Below are 18,502 nucleotides of genomic sequence, written 5' to 3' on the forward strand. Positions count from 1 at the left end.
AGGGGGCTGCTCTCAAGGGGTGGCCTCTCACCATTTCAATCCTGAAAAAAGCTGAAACAGGAAGTAATTCCACATTCAGGTAACATTTTGGTTCTTGCTTGACTGACAGCCCTTAATTAGGTCCATGCACCTCCCCTTGGGGAGCTAAGGACAGAGAGCAGCCCTCTGAAACAGGAGTCAGCGTTCATGGTGGTGGGGGAAATGAGACTAAACTGTTTGTCCTGCTGCAAGTGGAGAGCACGGGAATCATGTGGAAATGCTCTTCTCCAGCAGCTTTGTCTCCTGGGCTGACCAGCAGTGTCCATCCCTGCAAGAGGAAGGAGGTTTCTCGGAGCACCTTGCGTGGCAGGAGCTGGGATGCAGGCAGGACTTGGAGCTGCAGATCAGCCCACCCCTCCTGCTGCTGCTGCTCCAAAGGAGAGACACATTTTCTGTTGAGGGTAGCAAAGCTGTACTTTGTACTTACACTCAAAGAAAAAATGGTTTGGGTCAAGAAAAACACTGATCTGTCCTACCCAGTTACACCAGTCTGAGAAACGGGGTTGAAAAGACCTAGTGGCATAAAGCTTAGAAGTTTCTTTTCCAGAGTCTCACGGTCTTTTCCAATCACTGTCAGCCTAGAAGAAATACTTTGTTTGTTTTAATTGGCTGCGATGGGAGGATGGAGGATTCCCCCTGCGTGAGGAGAGGTGATGTGCTAAGAACGATTCAGCATCCTGTTCTGTCAGACATCCCATCAGCACACCCTCCTCTTACTGAGAAGGTACATGCAAAGCACTTCAGGAGCAAAACTGTTGAAACTGCCAGCTAATCACTTGACTTCCATTTGTCAATGCCCTGTGACCGCCTGGGTCTCCTTCACCGTGCACCAGCACCAGCGGCTGTGGCACGGCGGGACCCTGACACCCAGGGAAGAGCCGGGGGTCTCCGCACCCAGGGCTGGGGCAGCACCCTGCTGCTGCGGTCACCTCCATGCTGCGAGGGCTGGATGACCCCCGGTGGTGTGACCGGGGACTTTGCAGCCCTCATTACCTGCTAAATACCCTGCGGGTTCGGCTGGGGCTGTTTGTTAGTGTTTGTGTTTGCTGCTGCTTAGTTAGAAAGTACAAAAGGTTGAGGAGGGATGTGTGAGCTCCTGTCTGTGAGCAGAGTTTATGAGATTAATTTGTGTGAAGGCTTGCATCTAGTTAATCCATAATTAATCAGCAAAGCCCACCGGTTCTATAATTGGATGCTAGTGACAAGTTAGTTAAAGCAGAATTAAATCCCTTCACATCACACTGTGTGCAGGAGACATTGCAGATCACATCCTTAATCGATGGGCCTTTGCTGGGGGTATCTGGGTGTTGCTGCTGCAGCCAGGGAAGCCTTGGAGCATCCTTACCAAGTGGCAGGTCACAGTGCCGCCACGGCGGAGCTGAAGGTCTCAGGGCCATGTGGCAGCTGGTGGTGGGTGGCAGGACTCTCTGAGGGCCTGTCTGAGGAGGAGAGTCCATGCAGAAGAGCGAGGGGCAGCTCTTTGCAGTGCCGCCCTGGCTGGGTGGCCCAAGGGCAGGAGGAAAGGGACAGCCCAGCGCTGAAGTCCAAGATGCACCCTGAAGTCCTCATCCACCTGACAGAGCACAAAGAGGCTTTTTGTCGGCGACGTTGAGACAAAACCTCTTTGGGCATCTGCACTTAATGTGATAGAGGTTATTTTACCAACAAGGAGGAAATTCCTGCTGAGCTTGCACTTTTTGCCGGTGTCCTCCGTAACGTCACAGGGCGCGTGGAAGGTGTTCAGTGTTGTGTTTTCCTTCCTCAGCAGTCCAAGGGTCAGAACTATTGAGTAGTCCTGAAGAACTCTTCAGAGGCCACAGCAAAAACGGGCAACATCGTAGAGATAACGTCACCTCGGGGAGGCAGGAGGAAGGACTCTGCCTCCTGCCGCGGCTCACACAGAGGATGCGCCGCTCTTGCGTATCTCGCCGTGGCAGACCTCTTCAGCAGTCGTTATCTGTCACAAAATGAGCTTTCCATTCCCTGATAAAAAATTAATACAAGTAAAACATCGACCTTTTTGCTGCCTATTGAATGTCAGAGACACTCAGCTGTTTGCTGGTGGGGAACTTCAGTAAATTTAGGCACACTAATCTTGAGAAATTAATGCTTTGCTGTTTGGGTTTTTGGGACAGGGATGAAATATTTATAAGTTGCTTGCAAGCAATATAAACTTAGTATTTCTGCAACAGCTTGTCCAGAAGGGCATTCTTGAGCGCTCGCTCCTGCCATTGCGTGTGAGCGATAGTGAAGCTCTAGGGATTTTAAATTGGAGAGGGAAGAGTTGGGATTGGCATAGGCAATAATTTGTTTTAGGTTGTGTAAATGCTTTTTAATTAAGGGATTGGTTGGAAGGAGGTTTGGAGGTCAGGTCCTTCCAAGTTTTCTGTGTGCCTAGGTTCAGTTTGCAGGATTCAGGAGCTGCTGAACTTCTGAAAGGAGAAGGGAAGATCAGCTCCTAGAGCTCCAGGCCGGGATGCCGACAGGGCTCCCCGCTGCCGCGCGCTCTCTCTGCTCGCAGTTTCTGATGCTGTAATGTGAGTTCTGCCATCTTTGCAAAGAACCAGGCAGGGAGGGACATGTGTTGAGTGCTTGGTCATCAACTTTAGTGGCATTTGGTCTTCAGTGTAAGCAAGTGACAGAAAGAGCAGGGCCAAGAACCTGGGTATCTCCGAGCTGCCTGCACGTGTCCTTGCAGAGGCACAGCGCAGCGTGATGACTCCAGGGCTTGCTGTGCTCAGGAGATGCTGCCAAACAAGAGTTCAGTTGAGGCGCCTGGTCCATTCTGGCACAAAATTAATCCAAGATAAAACTGTGTATATAATTAACAGCTCCCAAATGTCCTTTGAGGTGTTTATACATTGGCTATAAGTTGCGTTTGCTAGACTTGTCTTTGTTTACCCGATCTCAGCACAGCTGAGAGCATCCCGACAGGAACCCAGGCTAAAATCCAGATCCAGGTCAGCAGAGGAATTGGTGCTCTCTCTGCTGATGCCTCTTCCCCGGCTTTCGGCACAGCTCCGCTGCGCTCCCAGTCGCTAAATTATTCAGCCCTTTGCAATCCGTCTCCAGCACCGAGCTCCCTCTTTTCCACGGTGCTGACTTCCAAAGCCTGTCTGCCCCCTGAAAAAAAATTATTTCCTCTTTGTTCATTCTAAGTTTATCAGACGTTAATTTAATCAAGAAACCCTTTGTTCTTCTCTCGGAGCAGATGTTAAAATGGGATGACTAATCGCTTTCTAAATCTTTTTATAATTGTGCATTTGCTACCTCAGTCCCATCCCCACTAAGACCAGCTCCATAATCCTTTTCTGAGCAGCACTCCTCAGATATAAATGTATTTAGACCTCTTCCTCTCTTCGCTAATCTGTTTGGTCTCAGCCCCCTCACAGCTGAGAGGACCAACGCAGACATTAATACTTTGCCCAGGTTCATACCTGGTTTTCCCTTTGTGTTGAGGTAGACATGATTAAAGCCTTCGAGTAAAATCACAGCTAAATCCTGTCATAGCCTAGCCTGTTTTTCCTTGTTGCTTTGTTCTGCTATTAGGATTTTAGGCATTTCTTTGACATATTTTTATTGCCAGATTAGGAGGAAAACACTTGACTTGTTTGCAGTGTTCTCATTATATTGTCTTTATAACATTTCTAAAAGAGAGTAAATATAAAATACTTCTGTGTATTGTGATCATAATTCAGCCTGACGCTAATACCCTCCACGATTCTCCAGCTCACAATTCTTCTAACCTTGTGGTGACAGTCCCTAGCCCCCCGTGTGAGGGAGATGTGTGGCTGCACAAGCTGCTGGAGCCGGGAGGGTGTGCGGGGACCCCGGGTGTGCAGGGACCCCGAGTGTGCGTCTCGGGGCAGCAGCTGGGAGCAGGAGCTGGAACGAGACCACCCACCTCTCCCAGAGTCTCTCCTAGGATGGAACCTTTGCTATTTCAGATGGGCAGTTTCCAGTTTGGTTTGAATTGAGTCGTTCAGCCTTGTTTTCTAAACTTTGGTTTCTTTCTCTCTCCCAGACCGCTCCCTAAACAGTTGGTTCTCTCCATTAATATTATGGGTAAACCTGTTAGCTCAGTGTGAACTTTATTTGCTTGTTCTTTATTCTTTTGAATCAAGCCAAAAGCTTTCTTCTGGTCCTCTCTTTGTGCCAGCTCCAGCTTCTCAGCTGCAGAGACCAGGTCGGTTTGGGTTTTGTCTGGCGTCCTTCATCTCTTTGGCATCCCTCGAGTATCCATCCGACACCTGGATTATCTCCCTTCGCCCTGGTGCTGCACAGTCCTTGCGTGAAGCAGTGTGAGAGCCATGCTCTTACCCATCATCTGAAACATCTCCCAGGTCTCTAGAAAACCCTGTAAATGTTTCTAGAACATTCAAGCAAATTGTAGCCAAGCCATGGGGATCTTTGTGGTAAAAGAAGGTGATGGGCAGGACCAATTTAGGAGCAGGATGCCTGGCTAGGTCACTGCGTGGTTCGGAGTGGTTCAGGGGCCTCTGGGATGCCCAGCAGCATTGCCAGGGTCATCCCCTGTGGGCTTTTAATGCTTATGTTTTGGTAGTGTGGAGGAAGCCCTTCGTGTCAGATGAGGAGGTGGTTTGAAAAGGATATTTCATGACTAATGTGCCAACCACTGGCCCTAAGGAAACTCTCAGCTCCTGGAAAGCTCGTGTGTCTGTTGAGGATCCTGTGCATGCTCCCCAAGGGAAAGCTGCCACGTCCTCCTCCCACGACTCAACTTTGTCCCTATCCAGGCAGCATCCCTCCCGTACAGTTCTCACCGGGGCTGGGGTGATTAAGCACTTAAATTGATTAATCAGATTTCTTGTGATGAGAACTACTGTCATTCATTAATCTGAATGGGATTATAAATAAGAGTTGGCAGATAGGGGAGACAAACATGTTGACAGATAGACCTGCTGCTCTGAATACAAATTACACCGCTGCATCTGGAGGGTTTTCACTCCTGGCAGCCTCGGGATGCAGCTTCCCTAAAGGTGAAATTAGACTGAGATTAAGGTATCCCCATATTAATAAAGCAATACATGCTTATGAGCCAGCAGCTGCTGCAGGTGGGTGTGCGGGGGGGTCACATACCCCTGATCCCACAGCAGGGCTGCGTGGGGGATTTTCTCTCTTACATCCCGCACGGAGGATTTTGTGATGGGTCTTAGTCAAAGCTCAAGGATAACCCAGATGCCTGCATGTTGCTGGTACCAGTTTGAGGAAGCAGCAGTCTGCCCTGGGCAGCTCCTGTGGAATCATCCCACAGGTGACAACGTCACAAACAGGAGACAATCCACACCGAGTGTTGCGCTTGCGGAGCCGCTGACTGGTGTTTGCTTCTGGGACACTGAGGCCTCGTGCTTTCCAGCTCATGCCTTTGTGCAGGACGTGGTTTGGGCAGCCTGGGAAGGGTGTCGGAGCCCTGGGCATGTTGTGGGTGACAGCAGAGCTCGCTCTGGCTGCAGCGGGGCTGGAGCTTCACCGGGGCCCTGCAGGTGCTGCCCGTGGTGCAGAGCAGGCGGCAGGGCTGCTGCAGAGCGTGCTGAGGGCAGAGCTGTCGCTGCTTGTTGGACCGGCCACAGGCATTTCTGTGCATCAATATTTAAAGTATTCTTATTAAAAGAATTTCCAGTATAAAACATTCAGGGGTTGATAGCTGGTGTGTAGCGAGCTGCCGTGTTGTTTCAGGGAGGTAATTGTGCCCCTGTACTGGGCACCGGTGAGGCTGCACCTCGAGTACTGTGTGCAGTTCTGGGCTCCTCACCGTAAGAAGGACATTGAGGTCCTGGAGTGAGCCCAGAGAAGGGCAACCAGGCTGGGGAAGGGGCTGGAGGGCAAATCCTCTGAGGAGCAGCTGAGGGAGCTGGGGGTGTTTAGCTTGGAGAAGAGGAGGCTGAGGGGAGACCTTATCACCACCTACAACTACCTGAAGGGAGGTTGTAGAGAGGTGGGCGATGGTCTGTTCAGCCAGGTGACAAGAGATGGGACAAGGGGAAATGGCATGAAGCTGGGCCAAGGCAGGTTTAGATTGGATATTAGAAAAAAAATGTTTTACTGAAGGAGTTGTCAGGGCTGGAACAGGCTGCCCAGGGAGGGGGTTGAGTCACCTTCCCTGGATGTGTTCAAAAGAAGGGTTGATGAGGTACTTAGGGATCTGGTTTAGCTTAGGATGGGAATGGTTGGATTTGATGATCTTCCAAGGTCTCTTCCAACCTTGTGATTCTGTGATCCTGTGATTCAGCCTGCGGTGGGGGCTCAGCCAGCCAGCGTGCTGCTCGCACTGAGGGAGAGGTGAATTTCTCAGCATGCTCGAGTCTGTGTCCGGGTTCCCTGGGATGGAGGGAGGCTGAGGCAGAAAGGCTCCACCATGGATGGCAGTTTGCTACTGAGCTGCACACAGGAGATCAGCGCCTGAGTGCTAGAGGACTCAGTCGCCGGCAGACGGTGCTGGTGGAAGCTTGGAGGCTGCCAGGGAGGAGAGTGAGGGGACGTGCACCCTCGGCGGTGGGATAGGGAAAGTGTGGACCCGATGGAGGTTCTGCCCAGGTGGAACCACCATCCTCTTTCCCTCCCTGTGCCACCTGAACAGCAAACCTCTGCGACAGCAGCACACCAGGGAAAAGCCCACCAATGTGTTAAGGGAGGAGGCATCACTGTCCTTTAGTATCAAGCGGGTAACGAGGTTTAGTGCCTCTCTTTTACATGCATCAGCACAATGCAGTCTGAAGACAAGAGCTGCAGGAAGTAGCGCTCACTGGGGGAGTCAAGGGGAGATGCTAAGATGCGTCACCTCATACACATTGATCCACCCATGTCCTTAGAATAATTTCAATCAGTAGGAAAGTTAAAACCTGGAACCCTTGCAGTAGCTGCAGAATCCCACAGAGGGAAAACAGGGTTTGGAAAAGAACCCATTAAACATTTAGATATTTTCATTAAATATTGAACTTTTCAAAAATTGCTTTCTAACAAGTCCTGAGGTAAACAGAGCAGTATTTGGTAACAATGGCTTGCAGAAGTGACAAGGTCCTGCGACGAATAGAACTTGGCTCCAGATTCTGAGGCTGCGGTAAATCTCCTCCCTTGATTAGCCGTCAGCCGAGGTCCCTGGGCTCCATCCAGAAGTTGTTATCTAGGTATAACTGCTGGTGACATCAAGGGCATTGGGGGGGTCAAAACGTGTCAAGAAAGAGCCAGTTGGACTAGAACCAGAGTTCTTGTGGCAGTCTAAATGCCTGAGTGGCAGCGTGTGCCCTGATGCTGCAGGGGGGACGTGGTGATGCTGCAGCCCAAGCATCACGGGACAGATTCTCTAGGATTTAGCAACCAAATTTTAAGGTGTTTTTGTGATCTGCATTTGCTGTGTAGGGGCTCCTTGCCCAAGCCAGCTCCTTGCCCAAGCCTGCAGACTGTAAGCAACTGCTTAAGCTGAGTTGACATCAATAGCAGGCAAGCCGTGCCAGCAGTGCAGATCAGGCCGGCGCTGGGATCTGAGCACGTTCTTTGCGCTTTGCTGAATCAAAGTGACTGTCTGTAAACGTCAGAGGAAAATCCCCACCTGTCTAATGTCTGTGTCTCACTGAGATCAGGAGTGAGGAAACACATTTAGCAGTGCTTTAGGTGAAGATTCGTTGCAGTAACGGGAAATGTTGAAGGCATTATGCTGCTTTCTTCCCTCTTTAGATCAGAGCTCGACCCCCAGGCACAGCCTGCCTGCCCCTGGGTGATTCCTGTGGCAGAAAGCTGAACCAGCACTGGTCTGTATGGAGAAACCAGTGAGGCCGGTTTCTGTCACGTCCCCCTTGATTCGGTGTCGCCGGCGTCACTTTGCCCCTCGAGAGCTGTCGAAACCACTTCTCTGCTCGCTTGGCCGAGCCCCTGTTGTTGCTCCTCTTCCCCTCCCCAGCCGCATCTCACTGCTGGGAGGAGGAGAAGTAAGATTGATGGCATTAGGTTCCCCGTGCGTGGTGTTGGCATCGAGTCAGGGGCTTTTATAGCATCACGTTGGCTTTTCTTGCTGAATTTTGATTAATGGAGCAGGCGGGAGCTGCTGCTGTCTCCCAGCTCCCCGGCTGACAGGGGTGAGCCTAATCTGATGTTTAAATGGATTTGGAACGTGTCTGTGCCTTTAGCATCCCGGTCCTGAAGGAAGGACCATCTGCTGCAAGATAACCCGATCTCACAGGGTGCTTCCTTCAGGTCTGTTTGGAAGGAGAGGTGACACACATCCAGGGCGAGGGTTTTCCCCAGTGATTGCTAATTTGGTGGCAGAGAGGCAGCTCACGTGAGAGACTTGAGGCTTTCAGTTGCTTTGCTTTTCCAACCCTGCTCTGCTCTGGTTGCGGAGGTTTAGCAGAGAATTTTGTGGGTACTTGTTACAGATGGAAAATGGCTCCTAAATGTAAAACAAATGTGCTGCTGCAAACAGCTAACAAACTCCTCTGGTTGTGATTTGTATGAAATGCAGAGAAAGCGGATTTCAGGAAGATTGGATGGTGCCTCTGCTGGGGTATGGAAAGGTTGGTGAGAAGAATGGGATACCGGTGGCTTCTGTATGAACAGATCACGGGAGAGTCAGCGATGGGGATGGCAGAGTGGGTTTTATGGCTGCGTTTTGACTGGTATCTCTGAAACACGGGTTACTGCATTGAAGGACACCGGTGTGAGAGCTCAGAAACTGCTTTTTCATTGTCACTTCTACGTCTGAGAAACCCGTAGCAGATGCAGCCTGTGTGCCATGGCATGGCTGCAGTCCCTGCTCAGGGCAGAACTTGACTGGGCTCGAGCACAGCCGCTGGTTCAGACCTGTGCCTGCCATCAGGATGGTGAGAAGGATCACCCTGACCCCTCACTCAGCTTTCCCACGAGGTCTGATCTGCTGCTGCGAGCAGAGTGCCGATCGCTGATGGAGATGGTGAAGCTCTGAAGCTGTGGGTGTAGCTGCAGAGGGAGATCCTGGGTGCTGATCTGGTGTGGGACCAGCAGCTGGACGGAGTATGCACTGCTCAACAGCACCCCAAGAGCAAAGGGCAGCAGCTCTTCCACAGTACTGGTGCCATGGGCATCAAAGCAGTTGTTGTCCCCGTCCCTGGTTCGTTAAACATCAGCATTATGTTCCTGCCAGGGTTTTGATATCCTGGGGGCCAGGGATAACATTATGTTGGATTTTAGGGAACCAGCTCCAGGGGTGCACCTGCCTTTGATGGTCACTCCGACGCAGAGCAGAGGGCTGAGCAAAGCTGGCACGTGTGGGAGCACGTGGCCAGGCAGCAGGAGGGGCTGGAGGTTTCCCTTGCTGTGTCTCCTGGGGTATTTGGTGACTGTTTGACTTGGGCTTCTACTCAGGGGCCTTTCCATCAGGAATTTCATATCCCCTATATAGATGATTTCATGCTGCTTTTCCTTTTCCTTTTAAACCATGGTTTAGGTTGTGTTTTTCTGGTTGTCACGTTCCATTTCTGGGGCATTTCTTCTGCTGTTGCTGTGAGCGTGTGTGTTTGAGAAGACTGACTGGGGATCTCAGTGCAAATCCTGTGCCATTTGGGTTCACACAGGGAACGTGTGCCCTTTCCTGGCAAGTGTGTTCCTCCCTCTTTCCTCTCTGGAAAGAACAAGGAGGACCTTAAAAACTGGCTGTCAGAGAGAGGGATGCCGGCACAACTGCCCCTCGACAGGGAGGGGACAGCTCATGCCTGGCACTCAGGGCATTGCTGCTCAGCAAAGGCATTGTGCCAGGAGCTTGTGCCCGTGGTGTTGAGCACAGAGCCTGGTCCATCCCAGCCTCCCTGTAAGCCCATGGGCAGAGGACATGGTCCTTGTCTCAGAACAGCTGTATGGATCCTGCTTGCAATGTCTGCGGGCTGCTGAGGTCTTGGAAGTGGAAACCTTACACCATAAAATTACTCGAGTATGTTTTAATAATTTAGAGCCATAGGTCTTACGTGGTTTGTTCTCTAAAGATTGATTTAGCTTCTTATTAAGGGAATTGGGGATTCAGTGTGAAAATCTGAACAAAATCTAGGCGGTTTTTATTTATTTTTTTTTAAATATCCACTAGTGGAACTCACTGGGGAGAAGAATTTCAAAGCCTGTCCAACCCTATCTTGAATTTTTGATTCTCTTACTTTCCTACTTCCATCCCCAAGGTGTTCTTGTTAAGGAAGAACACCTCAGCATTATTGTATTATTTTTAAAGAAGCCACAATCACTTTAAGGAGCTCAGGATAAAAAAAAAAAAATCCACTAATACTTTGATTTCCACCCCCTCTGGTTTTCAGAAGTCTGGTAACGCAAGATGTAGACTGCATATAAATGGAGGGGTAGGCACTTGTAATTGAACAACTCTCCCCTCTGCCCAGAGAAGGCCCTTTTCTCTTTAATTACCCATCGATTTTAAAGAGGTGCATGGTGAAGTGGAGCTGGCGAGCCGAGCAGCGTGGGGATGCTCAGGCGTGCGTCTGGGGCAGGGGGAGTTGGTGGCCAAGGGGAGCTGTGAGGGGCGTCGCTCTCGGGCTGCTCCTCAGCGCAGAGGGATCCCCCCCACTGCTGCAGGACTTGGGGGTGACGTGTGGCACCCTGCGGCTCCCAGCGCCGTGGACTCTGCAAGGAGGAGCTCTGTGAACAGCAGGGACTAATCGTGCAGCGCTGGGCTGTGCCGCTGCCACCACCCTGGCACCTTCGTCCCGCTGCGGGGACAGGAGTGATCCCCATGTGCTGGTACCCGCATCCCTTGGCGGTGCCGCTCGGGGCTTCGCCAGGGTGCAGGCTGGGGGGGTGGCTCCGTTGGGAGGTGACAGCCGCTCGCATCCCGGTCTCTGTTCTTGAAGCAGCAGTCGATAAGCTGCTGAAGTGGCGTTTCTCCTCAGACGCCTCAGAAAAGCCATTTCTCGTCTCAGGGAGATTTTGTAAACTTAAAAGAGAATCATGAAAGAAAAAAAAAAAATGTTCTCCCCTGTCCAGCCCATTACTTCAGCCTGCTCAGGACAGAATTAACCTTGGCAAGCCTTCCAGAGGAGAGAGTCATTCTAACCTTAAAAATCTGCTGATTAAAGCTGGTTTCAGGAATTCGATTTCACTTAATGCGTTGGCTGCGCGCCCAGCCTGGCATTAACGCAGCCACAGACACAGGGGCCTCCGCGGCTTTACCTCCCCAGTTAAAGAAACCCCAGCTAATGAAACCCCTTCGCCTGTTGTGAGCAGGAAGTCATTTTGAAGACTGCTTCAGCTCAAGGCAGTTGCTCTGTGCCCTGCTGCCCCATCTCCCAAGGCCAGCCAGGGAGGTAATTCCCCTCTCCAGATGCAGCGTTGTGTGTCGGTCCTGTGCAGAGCCGAGCGTGGAGCATCACCTCTCTGCACCCTCACCCGTGGCACCGTGTGTGCTGTGCCACCAACCCCTGGATTTCCTGTCATCTAACAGCTCTTCACTCATTAACCTTGAAAATCCTCCAAAACAACGAAGCTCTGATTTCTGAGGTTTCTATTTATATCTTAAACACTTTTTACGCCTTTTTATCCCACTATTAATGTAGTTTTTATTGCTGCCATCACTCATCCTGTCTTTTCTCCAAAAGCTGGGTTTCCAGGGCCCCTTTTTCCCACTGCAGGGCATCCCTCTGCAGCCCCGTTACTCCTTGGCACGAGCACGCGGTGCCGGTGAGAAGGTGCCTACTGCCTCTCCCAGGCAGGGGGCGGTGGGAACAGGTGGGTCCCCTTCATCCCAGGTTTGAACATCCAGCCCCAAAAACTCAACCCAGATATGGATCCCACGTCATGCCATGTGGGGGGAAAGTAAAATGTAAGAAAAGAAAGAAGCCCACTTGTGTATTCTGGATGCTTTGTGGGTCCTGTGAGTCGTGAGGTGTGCTGAAATGGGGAAAACCAGTGTGGTGGGGGTGGGATGCTTGTGCCTAATCAGTATTGATGCCTCTGGAGCTGCATGGGAGACAGAGCTGGAGATGATGGAGAGCAGCTTTCCTCCCTGCCAGCTGCAGTGAGCCACGAGGAGCTCAGCATTGCCTCTTGCTTTGATCCTGTGGAGTTCCAATAGACTCCACAGCACGTTGGGGGTGTGAGTGGGGCTGTGCTGGGCTGTGAGTGAGGCTGTACTGGGGTGTCTCCGTGTTCAGACAGGGAGATGCCGCTTTCCGAAGCGGGGACACTGGCTCTGAGTCAGCAGAACTGAACGTGAAAGCCCTCCTCAGGCAGTGCAAGCCCTCCTCAGGCAAGTGCAAGCCCTCCTCAGGCAAGTGCAAGCCCTCCTCAGGCAGTGCAAGCCCTCCTCAGGCAAGTGCAAGCCCTCCTCAGGCAAGTGCAAGCCCTCCTCAGGCAAGTGCAAGCCCTCCTCAAGCAGTGCAAGCCCTCCTCAAGCAGTGCAAGCCCTCCTCAGGCAAGTGCAAGCCCTCCTCAGGCAAGTGCAAGCCCTCCTCAGGCAGTGCAAGCCTTTCTCAGGCAGTGCAAGCCCTTCTCGGGCAGTGCAAGCCTTTCTCGGGTAGTGCAAGCCCTTCTCAGGCAGTGCAAGCCCTCCTCGGGCAGCCCCGGTGCTGCGCTGCCGGAGTCGCTGTCGGGGATTATCTTTCACAAGCGGCCGCTGCTGCTCCCCGGGCTGAGTGCTGGGATCTCAATGTTAAGCTTTTCTTTGGATTATTTTCTGCAGGTTTTCTTTTTTCCTCCGCTGCTTTTCTGCGAGTGTGGAACGTACCCTTGACACATTTAAAAACATTATTAATCTTTCTCATTTGTATTTTAAAAATAACTCGGTGATAGCAGCCAGCAGCCCTTCAATCCTTCCTAATTCGGGCCGACCTTGCGAGCGGTGATCTCGGGGAGGGGATGCTGCTGCCGGCCTCCCCGTGCGCTCACCGATGAGCACATGGGTTTAACCACACACTCCCCTCTCTCTCTGTTGTGGGGCACACTAGTGACATTGGGGCTGGCAAGCTTGTTCTTGTTTCCAGGATTATCAGTGGAGATTTACAGTCCCTTTGTATTCAGGCTGGTGTCCTGGGCTGGGGAGATGGCATGGGTGGTCCCCCCGCCAGCGCCAGGAAAGCAGTGATGGCGTGTGTCACCCTTTGCATCCATATTGGCAACAGCAGATGACTGGGATGACGATGTAGGGATTGCTGTTTTCCAGTCCCACCTGCTTTTGCCCCCACTTAATGTGGTTTAAAGTCTTGATAAGTCTGGATGGACCTGGGGCTGTGTTGTCCTGCAGCTGCTGCATCCCAGACTGGCGGGATGGTAGGGTGCAAACAGGGCTGCGAGTGAGTGAAGAGCATGTTAATGGTGAGAGTCCTCATAATCCATGCAGTTGCTGGAGTAGAGAAAAGGAAATCCCCCTTAAAAATCCCCTGCAGTTGGATTATTTCTTTTTTTCCCCTTTTGTAGTGGCAGAATACTGCCATGCCTAAAATATATGTGTCCCACAATCTTCCAGGGGAAATATCTGAAGAGCTGTGAGCAGATTGCTGGGCTGTTGCAATCTCACATTTAAGGAAAACTAATCACCTTCAGTATGGGAGAATATATCATTACAGGCACACCCATCCCCCCTGTGCGCTATATTAAAAGCCAGCAGAGTCAGAGAATAATATTGCTTTCTTAATAATAAACAAATCTTGTGGACAGGAATTGTACCGGGATCTTTTAAATTAAAACCAGTTTTGTGTGTTTGGTTTGCACCAGGCTTAGCTTCCAGCCAGCAGCAGTGCTGAAGTTTTAACATACTGAAAACCTGGTATTTTTTTCTCCTGCAGAAAGAATTCCTTCACTCTACTGATTCCATTAATCACTTAATCAGAGAAGGGGAGTTTCATTTGAAAGATGAAAAAATCCAAACCCTGTTTTGGGGTTTTGCTGTATAAAATGCCTAACAGCAACTTTTACAGTTTATGAACCCAGGTAGCCTGTAGCAATGTTTAAGAACCCAAGAAAGGTTGAGGTGCTGTAATCTGGTGTTGTGTGTTAGCAGGCTGGGACCAGCATCGGAATGACACTCTCCAGAGGCAGATAGTACCCTGCTGCTCCCATCCCTGGTGCTGCCACCTTTCCAATGGTTTCCTCCTCTAACCCAACTCTGCTCTCTCTCTTTTTGTGTCCCCAGTGCTTGTACGGCTGCTACGTCCATTCCTCCATCATCCCCACGTTTCACAGAAGGTGCTACTGGCTACTGCAGGTAGGACGATGACCAGTTCCCCTCCCTGCGGGTCCTTCGCTCCAGCCCCTGTCGCTGTGTTCGCTACCGTCGGTCGCCGTGCTGTGCTCCGGTGTTTGGGGGGGTGTTTGTCTGAAGGGACATGTTTTTTCTCCGTTGTGTGCCAGCTCAGTTGTTGCCTGAACAGAGTCAGCTCACAAGAGGCTTCTTTTGGGTTTCGCTGTGTCTCCCTGGCAGACACAGGAGCTGTGCTGGGAGAGAAACCAGCCCCGTGATACGTTTAAATTTGGGGTGAACCTTCCAGCCAGCTTTCTGGCAGTGGATCTGCTTTCCTCTGGTGGGCAGTTTAGTCTTAAAGAAGTTTTTTGGGGTCACCCGGTGATGTTTCTTCTGGCTGTTGTGGGCATGAGGAAGCCCTTGGAGGAGTTGAGCAGTTTTCCCTCTTATTTCTGCAGTGTTTGGGCTGTGGCCTAATGCCCCCTGGGGCTCTTTGGGCCAGGGTGGGTTTGCTTAGGTGCCTGTGCAGGAATTAGCCTGGGGTGGGTGTTCGCTGGACCAAGATGCGCTCCCTGCCTTTGCCAAGCTGTTTATACTATTGACTGGTTACCCTTGCTTACAAAGTGAGAGTAATTTGTTTTCTCTTGTTAGAAAACAGCATTTGACACATGGTGTAATAATATTATTGTTGTAAAGATTAAACCCCTGCAGTCCTGAAAACAAACAGGTCTGAGGAAAGTGACATCTCTATCCAGCAGCAAATGGAAAATAATCCCTTTCTCCCCTGGTTTTGCAATTGTGCTTCCATATTAAAACAGAACTCAGTGCTGCATGAAAGGGCCCCACACCCCACTGAGGACGGTGGGCCCAATCCAAGGGAAGATGCACAAAATGTCCCTGTGCTCTGTGATGTTCATGTGTGTCTCAGCTGTGTGTGTGAAGGGGGGATGCTTTGGGGCCATGGTGAGAGTGGTGTCTAAAGCTGTGACTCCTCTGCAAACACAGCACAGCCACACTGATCCTGCAGACATTTGGCTCTTTTCCTCACAGCCTCTGGAGGTGCTGGGCTGTTTCTGTGGGGGCACACACCCAGCAGCTGCAGGATGGGGAGCGGGGGTGTTGGGGTGCCTGGAGAAGCTGGTACAAGTTCACAGTTTGATGTGACAAACTGAGCAAACCCTCTAAACTCACGGCCTGGTTTGCCTGGGGCAGCAGACAGCTGCTCACACCAGTGTTCAGCATCCATCTCTGCCAGTGCCCGTGACGGATGGCGTGACACCAGAGTGCAAAGGAAACCCTCAGTTCCCTCTGAACAACTGCCGGCACGAAGCGGCAGCGCTTCCCAAGCCCTGTGCCCTGTGCAGGCAGAGGGACCACGGTGGGTGGAATAGCAGGTCACTGGTTCCATCATGAGCTTCCTATTTCTTTTTATTTCTGTTGCCAGCTCTCTCAGTGTGTCGCTGGGCCTGGCTGTGTGGCCATTAGCAAGGGGTTACCTAGTGAGCTGCATTGCAGCACCGTAGGACCAGACCTCAAAGGGCCTGGAGCATCTTCCCTATAAGGAAAGACTGAGTGAGCTGGGGCTGTTCAGTCTTGAGAAGACTAAGGGGGGACCTTATTAATGTTTATCTGTATCTTAAGGATGGGATGCAGGTGGAATTGGCCAGCCTCTTCTCAGTGTCTGTGGGGACAGGACAAGGGGCAATGGCTGCAAGTTGGAGCATAGGAAGTTCCACACCAACATGGGGAAGAACTTTTCCCCAGTGAGGGTGAGGGAGCCCTGGGACAGGCTGCCCAGGGGGTGTGGAGTCTCCATCTCTGGAGAGATTCCAGCCCTGTCTGGACGCCGCCCTGTGCAGTATGAGCTGGGGAGCTGCTTTGGCAAGGGGTTGGACCCCATGAGCTCTCCAGGTCCCTTCCAACCCCTGTGATTCTATGATCTTCTTACCTACACCCTGAGCTCTGGCTCGTCCATGTTCAGGGGCTGTTCATGTTTAGGCATCTTTCTTGCTCTAAGAATCGCTGTGGCTTGAGGTGAGTGGATGGGAAGTACGTTTCTTAGAAGCCTGTCTGTAAAACACGATGCAGGATGTCTTTTCATGGATGTGGTGTGCTGGCAGTCAGAAACAAGGACATGTCATGCCTTGGCTGTGGGAGGAATAGGGGTCTGTGATTCATGACAGCGTCTCCCAGGCACAAATGGGCATCCTTCAGTCGTGCGCTCAAGGTTGTGCAGCCAGAGAGAAAAGACCTTGGGCAGAAACCAATGATGCTTTTCTAAGGTCTGCACAACATTTCTGTGCAGCTCCACAGTGAGACCAGGAGAGAGGGAGAAGGGGCTTTGTGCCTCTGCTTCAATCTTCCACTTCGACACCACCCAACCAGTGACTTTCCTGTTTCAGAATGGGTACAGTGGGGCAGTGTTTGACATTAACCTCCAGCAAAGGGTTTGGCTTTTTTAGCTCACAGAGGCAAATGGGCAATTTTCACTGTTTTGGAGAGGCACGTAGTGCCTCCCTGGGGTATGGAGCGCTCTGCCTGCGAGTCTCTGGTCAATAGGAAGTAAATACAATTAGTCTGCGATGCCGCCCTTGTTTTATGGGATGATCTTCCTCCAAATCCTATTGTCAGGCTAGATATTGATTGAAAATCCCCACACAATTGTTCTTGATCTTTTCAGACTAGTGTTTTCAGCATAAAGGCCACGACTCAAGCCACAGAAACTCACAGTCTCTCTTGTGCATTTACACTGGGCTGTAGCCATTAATTTTATGGTGGTCTCTGATTTCTTACTTAAACAACTTTGTGTTGTTGTTTATGATTGACAGGACCTGTCTTCTCCCTGAAGACTGCTCACAGAGTTAAGAAACGAAAATTGTCATTGAAACTGTCATTGAAAACGTCAGCTTGAACTGTCAGTGGCAACAGTTTTCTCAGTGCCTGCTACGTGGAGTTACCCTAACATAGGAGGCTCCACAGCTGGGGTCTCTTCCTCCCTTTCCTCAAGGGTTTACCACAACATTGAGACACTTTAAGCTCTCTTGATACTCAATTTTTAATGCTACTGTTTGCAGAGGGAGTTTTTCCCAGATTATTCGTTCCAATACACGGGAATATTCAGAAGTTTATTGCTACTGATGCCTGCAGTGATGCTTGATGTTCCCTGAGTGTTCCCCTCTAAAATGCAGCTCGTCTAAAAGCTCTGGCAGAGAGTAGCCAGGCCTGAAAATGTTTTATGTGATGTCTGCAGCTGGCCTTCAGAAATCTGGTGTTCTTGATGTGGGTTTTTTGCCTCCATTTTTCTGTTATGTCCTAAGCAAGAGGAAAACCTACCCTCTGGGGTTTTTTTATGGTGTCCCAGCAGAGCAGCGTTTCCCAGTCCAATTGCTTGTGCTGCGCTGTGTCAGCAGCATCTTCCACATCCCTGGCTGGAGGAGCAGCAGACAGCTTGAGGATTTTGGTCTTTTTCAACACAAATTGGAAGCATTACAATCTCATAAAAATTCCTGAGACTTTTGCTTAGTAATGGGTTTTTATTTTGCATTTGGGTAAAATAGAAATGACTGGGCAGTAAAGCATTGGAGATCGTGTGTGGTATGTGGGCACTGTAGATCGGCCCCATATTGTTGGGGAGCAAGAGGTAAGTTGGTCTCAGCATCATGAGTCTTTGTGTTCTTTCTAGCAGGAGTCATAAACTCTTACTGCTGTGCTGGCACATCTTACCAGAGTGGGTTCTAGCCTGTATGATGAAATAAGGGTGGACTGAAGGATAGCAGAGGATGGCGTGGGGTACCTAACTGGTGCAAGCCTGGTTCAGCATCCTGAGCGTGCCACTGTGCCACCCCCCTGCACGAGCCTTTCTGCTGCCCTGCACGTCACAGAAACACGAATCGCCCCAAAGCTTTGTTGTAACTATCACTGGAGATGGCTGTAGGGGTAGCAAGTCATGTCACGCTCTGCTGTACTCCAGTGTTTTAGTGAAACAAAACCGAAGCAAGAGCCGTGATGCTGCAGGCAGCGTTGCTGGAAGAGCTCTCTCCTTTGCCTTCACATCAACCTGGGAGGAACTGTTCCTCTGAGAGGAGCCAGCTGCTGCCGGTCTGCACTTCCTCATCTCCCCCCCCGATCATTCCTGCGTTGCCCAGGCTGCTGTCACTGCCAGCTCCCGTGATGGGCACTGAAAGTCACGAGTGGTGACAGCCACTCTCCTCTGCCCGACACTCCCTGCCTTTGAAACGTCTCCGGCGCTTTGCAGCTGAGCAGCGGGAGCTCCGCGCCCTGTGAGCCGTGCCGGCTGAGCGTGGA

At 51.0% G+C, this 18,502-nt stretch overlaps 1 protein-coding gene across 5 annotated transcripts in view; it reads left to right on the top strand.

Moving 5' to 3' along the window:
* Positions 1-18,502, top strand: part of CAMTA1 (calmodulin binding transcription activator 1) — a gene marked incomplete at both ends in the record, with an annotated part of 245,308 nt that overhangs the window by 119,217 nt on the left and 107,589 nt on the right. For all 5 annotated transcript variants that reach the window (XM_084274547.1, XM_084274546.1, XM_084274550.1 and 2 more), the window contains one exon: positions 14,150-14,221. In XM_084274547.1, the coding sequence (XP_084130673.1) occupies positions 14,150-14,221 (72 nt within the window). The remainder of the gene's footprint in view (positions 1-14,149; positions 14,222-18,502) is intronic.

The sequence above is a fragment of the Gallinula chloropus genome (genome assembly GCF_964237585.1).
Source record: "Gallinula chloropus genome assembly, chromosome: 23".
Taxonomy (NCBI): Eukaryota; Metazoa; Chordata; class Aves; order Gruiformes; family Rallidae; genus Gallinula; species Gallinula chloropus.